A 5,759-nucleotide genomic window follows, 5' to 3' on the forward strand; every position below is an offset into this window, starting at 1 on the left:
AAAAAAAAAAAAAAACAAACAAACAAAAAAAACGAATGACCGTGGCTCAGAATAACACCCATGTGTTATCTCCTGGTTTCTGTGGGTCAGAAATCTGGGCCCAGTTTAGCTGGGTCATTGAGGTGTCACCTGGGGTTGGAGTCTCATCTGAGGCCCAGGGTTCCATTCCAAACTCACTTGGTTGTTGCAGAATTCATTCCCCTGCAGCTGTAGAACTTAACATGCTTCTTCAAGGCCAGCAAGAGACAGAGTCTCTCTTCAAGATCCTCCTTTAGCCAGGTGCAGTGGTTCATGCCTGTAATCCCAACACTTTGGGAGACTGAGGCAGGAGGATCGCTTGAGCCCAAGGGTTCAAGACCAGCCTGGGCAACATAGTGAGACCTCATCTCTACAAAGAATAAAATTAGTGGCCGGGCACGTGGCTCACACTTGTAATCCCAGCACTTTGGGAGATTGAAGTGGGCAGATCACCTGAGGTCAGGAGTTCGAGACCAGCCTGGCTAACATGATGAAACCCCATCTCTACTAAAAAAAAAAAAAAAAAAAGGCCGGGTGTGGTGGCTCACACCTGTAATCCCAGCACTTTGGGAGGCTGAGGCGGGTGGATCACAAGGTCAAGAGATCGAGACCATCCTGGTGAACACGGTGAAACTCTGTTTCTACTAAAAACACAAAAAATTAGCCGGGCGTGGTGGCGGGCACCTGTAGTCCCAGCTACTCGGGAGGCTGAGGCAGGAGAATGGCGTGAACCTAGGAGGCGGAGCTTGCAGTGAGCCAAGATCGCACCACTGTGCTCCAGCCTAGATGACAGAGCCAGACTCTGTCTCAAAAAAAAAAAAAAAATAGTGGGGCATGGTGGTGCACGCCTGTAATCCCAGCTACTTGGGAGTCTGAGGCAGGAGAATCACTTGAACTCAGGCGGTGGAGGTTGCAGTGAACTGAGATGGCGCCATTGCACTCCAGCCTGGGCAATAGAGTGAGACTCTGTCACACACACACAAAAATAAAAATAATAAAAATAAAATTAGTTGGGCATGGTGGTGTGTGCCTGTAGTACCAGCTACACGGGAGGGTGAGGTGGGAGGATCACTTAGGCCTGGAAGGTTGAGGCTGCAGTGAGCTGAAGTTGCGCTATTGTGCTCTGACCTGTGCGACAGAGGGATACCCTGTCTCAAAAAAAAAAGGTCTTCCTGCATCTGCAGGAAGGTCCCCCCAACCTACTCTTGTTTGATTAACTCAAATCAATCTCCCGTTTGATTAACTCAAAGTCAACTGATTAGGGGCCTTAATTGTATCTGCAAAGCCCATTCCGTTTTCTCATATAATATAACATGGTCCCATCACATTCCTGGGTATAGGGGAGGGGAGTAGACAGAGCCTGGGCACCAGGGTGTGAGAGCCTGGGGTCCATCCTAGAATTCTGCCTGAACACTCGCCTTGGTCACCTCCAGGACAACCGCATCCAGGGTGGCTATGAGAACGTGCCGACTATTGACATCCACATGAACCAGATCGGCTTTGAGAGGGAGTGGCACAAATTCCTGCTGGAGTACATTGCGCCCATGACGGAGAAGCTCTACCCCGGCTACTACACCAGGGTGGGCAAGCCTGGGGCACAGACAGGATGCGGGGACGGTTGGGTGGGGTGTCAGTGGAGTGGCTGGGACTGGTGGGGGTAGAGTGGGAGGTGGAGAAGCTGGAAGGGGCTGAGATGGAGTGGGGATATGGGGAGCGTGGGAGGGGCAAGGGTGGGGCACGAGGTGGAGGGACTGAGGGGTAGGGATGGGATTGGGAAGAGCAGGGGTGGGGTGGGAAGTGGTGGAGAAGCTGGGAGGGGTGGGGAGGAGTAGGGGGCCTGGGAGGGACAAGGGTGAGTGGGTGTGGAAAGCCTGGAGGGGCAAGGGGGGCAGGGGTGAGGGAGTGGAGAGACTGGAAGGGGCAGGAGTTGGGGAGGTGGAGGCCAGTGTGGGGCAGGGGGATGGAGTGGGAGGGGTAGGGTGGAGTGGGGGGCATGGGTGGAAGGGCCAGGAGTGGGTGGAGGCTGGAGGGGGGGGAAAGGGGAGGGGGGGGGGGGGTGTGGGGTTGGAGTAGGGGTGGAGGAGCATCCCAGCTTATGGGAGAGGCCTGGATATTTGGTCCCCAGGCAGGAGTGAGGTCTCACCGCACATACCCCCTCCATCTAGTAGTGTGTGGGAAGACAGGATGCTGGGGTGGGCATCTAGGGCCGGTCAGCTGGCGTCTAGCCTGGGCCTGTTTTTTTTTCTTTTTTTTTTTTGAGACGGAGTCTCGCTCTGTCGCCCAGGCTGGAGTGCAGTGGCTGGATCTCAGCTCACTGCAAGCTCCGCCTCCCGGGTTTACACCATTCTCCTGCCTCAGCCTCCCCAGTAGCTGGGACTACAGGCGCCCACCACCTCGCCCGGCTAGTTTTTTGTATTTTTTAGTAGAGACAGGGTTTCACTGTGTTAGCCAGGATGGTCTCGATCTCCTGACCTCCTGATCTGCGCGTCTCGGCCTCCCAAAGTCCTGGGATTATAGGCTTGAGCCACCGTGCCTGGCCTTTTTTTTTTTGAGACGGAGTCTTACTCAGCCTCATGAGTAGCTGGGATTACAGGTGTGCGCTACCATGCCCAGCTAATTTTTGTAGATTTTGTAGAGACAGGGTTTCACCTTGTTGGCCAGGCTGGTCTCGAACTCCTGACCTCAAGTAATCTGCCCACCTCTGCCTCCGAAAGTGCTGGGATTACAGGCATGAGCCACCATGCCCGACCGACCTCAGCCCTTTTGAATCTTTCTTCCTTGTCATTAACCCTGCCTCAGTGGCTTCTGTACCAGCCCACCACAAAAGCACCCCCGCCCGCCTTAGCCGGCCAGCGTGCCCACTGCCTCCCTAGCCGAAAGCCTGTGCCCCACGCTTGGGCCCTGCTTCATCCGAAGCAGCCTTCTTTGGATGTGAGGAAGAAGTGAGGAAAATAGTGAGGAAAACCCTGAACTCCCATTACTGACAGCAGTCATTCATCCCTTGAATGCTTACTGTGATTCCCCGTTACCTGACTGGCCTTGGTTAATTCTCACAATTCTTTCCAGTGCTGTGACTCATGTGTCTGTCCACTGCTGCCTTGGCTTTCTCCAGTCCTCACTCAGTTCCTTCCTTGGTCCCTGGTTTCTCCAGGTGCCTGGGTCCTGCCTCAGGGAATCCAGCCTGGATAGTTGCCAGAAAGGGTTGTGAGGATTGTATGCCCCTCTTTGGTTTTGTCTTTTCATTCCTTCCTTTCCTCCCTTTCATTTTTTTTTTTTTTTTTTTTTGAGACGTTGTTTCGCACTTGTCACCCAGGCTGGATTGCAGTGGCGCAATCTTGGCTCACTACAATCTCCGCCTCCCAGGTTCAAGCGATTCTCCTGCCTCAGCCTCCCAAGTAGCTGGTATTACAGATGCCCACCACCATGCCTGGCTAATTTTTTGTATTTTTAGTAGAGATGGGACAGGTGTGAGCCACCATGTCCGGCCTCCTTCCCTTTCGTTTCTTGTCTTCCCTTTTCTTCCCTGCCTCCCTCCCTTCCTTCCTTCCTTCCTTCCCTTCCCTTCTCTTCCTTCCCTCCCTCTCTCACCTCTGTCCATACATTTTTGTTGAGAACCTTTTCTGTGCCAGGCAGTTGCAGGCACTGGAGCATACAGCCCCATGCAGACCTGGCTGCTGTACACTGACCTGCAGCAGGCCAGACCAGGCCTCGTGTGTGCACCCTCCTCTCCTGGCCTTTGTGGCCTCCTTGACTAACACGGCCTCTCTTGTCCCCCTGCCTTGGTACAGGCCCAGTTTGACCTGGCCTTTGTCGTCCGCTACAAGCCTGATGAGCAGCCCTCACTGATGCCACACCATGATGCCTCCACTTTCACCATCAACATCGCCCTGAACCGAGTCGGGGTAGATTACGAGGTGAGCAGGAGCCAGCCAGGGTCAAGGGGCCAGCAGTGGGGATATTGAGGTCCGACTGGGGAGAGCCTTCAGGGTGGTTGAGGCAGAGGGGCCCCGGGGAACCAGTGCTGGGGAACCAGTGCCAGGGAACCAGAAAAAAAAAGGGTACGGGTCTGTGGGAGGGCTTCCTGGAAGGGGTCACAATCTAGTAGGAGGAGGGGCCAGGCTCTTAAGCTACTATTTTAAGAGATTTTTGGCCGGGCGCGGTGGCTCAAGCTTGTAATCCCAGCACTTTGGGAGGCCGAGACGGGCGGATCACGAGGTCAGGAGATTGAGACCATCCTGGCTAACACCGTGAAACCCCATCTCTACTAAAAAATACAAAAAAAAAACCTAGCCGGGTGAGGTGGTGGGCGCCTGTAGTCCCAGCTACTCGGAGGCTGAGGCAGGAGAATGGCGTAAACCCGGGAGGCGGAGCTTGCAGTGAGCTGAGAACCGGCCACTGCACTCCAGCCCAGGCGACAGAGTGAGACTCCGTCTCAACAAAAAAAAAAAAAAAAAAAAGATTTTTGGGCTGGGCATGGTGACTCATGCCTATAATCCCAGCAGTTTGGGAGGTTAAGGCAGGCAGATCACTTGGGGCCAGGAGTTTGAGACCAACCTGGCCAACATGGCGAAACCCTCTCTCTACTAAAAATACAAAAAATAGCTGCGCGTGGTAGCACACGCCTGTAATCTTAGCTACCAGAAGGCTAGAAGGCTGAGGCATGAAAATCTCTTGAACCCAAGAGGTGGAGGTTGCAGTTAGCCAAGATTGTGCCACTGCACTCCAGCCTGGGCAACAGAGCGAGACTCTGTCTCCAAAAAAATAAAAAGAGGTTTTTTGAACTTAGCCCTGGGCTGGGTGCTACGAAGAATGCCCATAAAAACAGCTATAATTTTTTTTTTTTTTTTGAGACAGGGTCTTACTCTGTCACCCAGGCTGGAGTGCAGTGGCATGATCACAGTTCACTGCAGCCTCAACCTCCTGTACCCAAGCAAGCCTCCCACCTCAGCCCCCCAAGTAGTTGGGACCACAGGCCTGTGCCACCATACCCAGCTAATTTTTTTTCTCGTTTGTAGAGATGGGGTCTCACTATGTTGCCCAGGCTGGAGCTATAATTTTTTGAGAGCTTACAACAAACATATCAGGTATCCCTAATCCAAGGATTCTCAACCAGGAGCAATTGTGGCCTCCAAGGGACATTGGCAGTGGCTGGAGACATATTTGGTTTTTACAACTGTGAGGGGCTCCTGGCATCTAGTGGGTAGAAGTCAGAGATGCCCGGGACAGGCTTCCACAGCAAAGTGTCTATAGCAGTGAGGTTGGGAAACTTGGTCCTCAGCTCTTATTTGTAATATCTCGTTTAATTCTCACAGCCCTGTTCTGTTTAACCCCCATGTTACAGAAGGGGAAACTGAAGCTCAGGTTGGTCACAGTTAGTAGAGAGTGGAGATGATGTTTGCCTGACTCCAAGGCTAGAGCCCTTGATCACTTACTCTTTATTTTGCTTTTTTTTTTTTGAGACGGAGTCTCACTCTGTCGCCCGGGCTGGAGTGCAGTGGCCAGATCTCAGCTCACTGCAAGCTCCGCCTCCCGGGTTTACGCCATTCTCCTGCCTCAGCCTCCTGAGTAGCTGGGACTACAGGCGCCTGCCACCTCGCCCGGCTAGTTTTTTTTGTATTTTTTAGTAGAGACGGGGTTTCACCGTGTTAGCCAGGATGGTCTCGATCTCCTGACCTCGTGATCTGCCCATCTCGGCCTCCCAAAGTGCTGGGATTACAGGCTTGAGCCACCGCCCCCGGCCT

At 53.3% G+C, this 5,759-nt stretch overlaps 1 protein-coding gene across 1 annotated transcript in view; it reads left to right on the plus strand.

Moving 5' to 3' along the window:
- LOC111534019 (procollagen-lysine,2-oxoglutarate 5-dioxygenase 1-like) overlaps window positions 1-3,987 on the plus strand; it is a 7,245-nt gene extending 3,258 nt beyond the window's left edge. Inside the window, exons 2-3 of the mRNA XM_026450908.1 lie at window positions 1,452-1,598; window positions 3,807-3,987. Coding sequence (XP_026306693.1) covers window positions 1,452-1,598; window positions 3,807-3,980 — 321 coding nt within the window. The 3' untranslated portion in view covers window positions 3,981-3,987. The remainder of the gene's footprint in view (window positions 1-1,451; window positions 1,599-3,806) is intronic.
- Window positions 3,988-5,759: the final 1,772 nt, after the last annotated feature.

This window comes from Piliocolobus tephrosceles, unplaced genomic scaffold (genome assembly GCF_002776525.5).
Source record: "Piliocolobus tephrosceles isolate RC106 unplaced genomic scaffold, ASM277652v3 unscaffolded_26045, whole genome shotgun sequence".
NCBI classification, from domain to species: Eukaryota; Metazoa; Chordata; class Mammalia; order Primates; family Cercopithecidae; genus Piliocolobus; species Piliocolobus tephrosceles.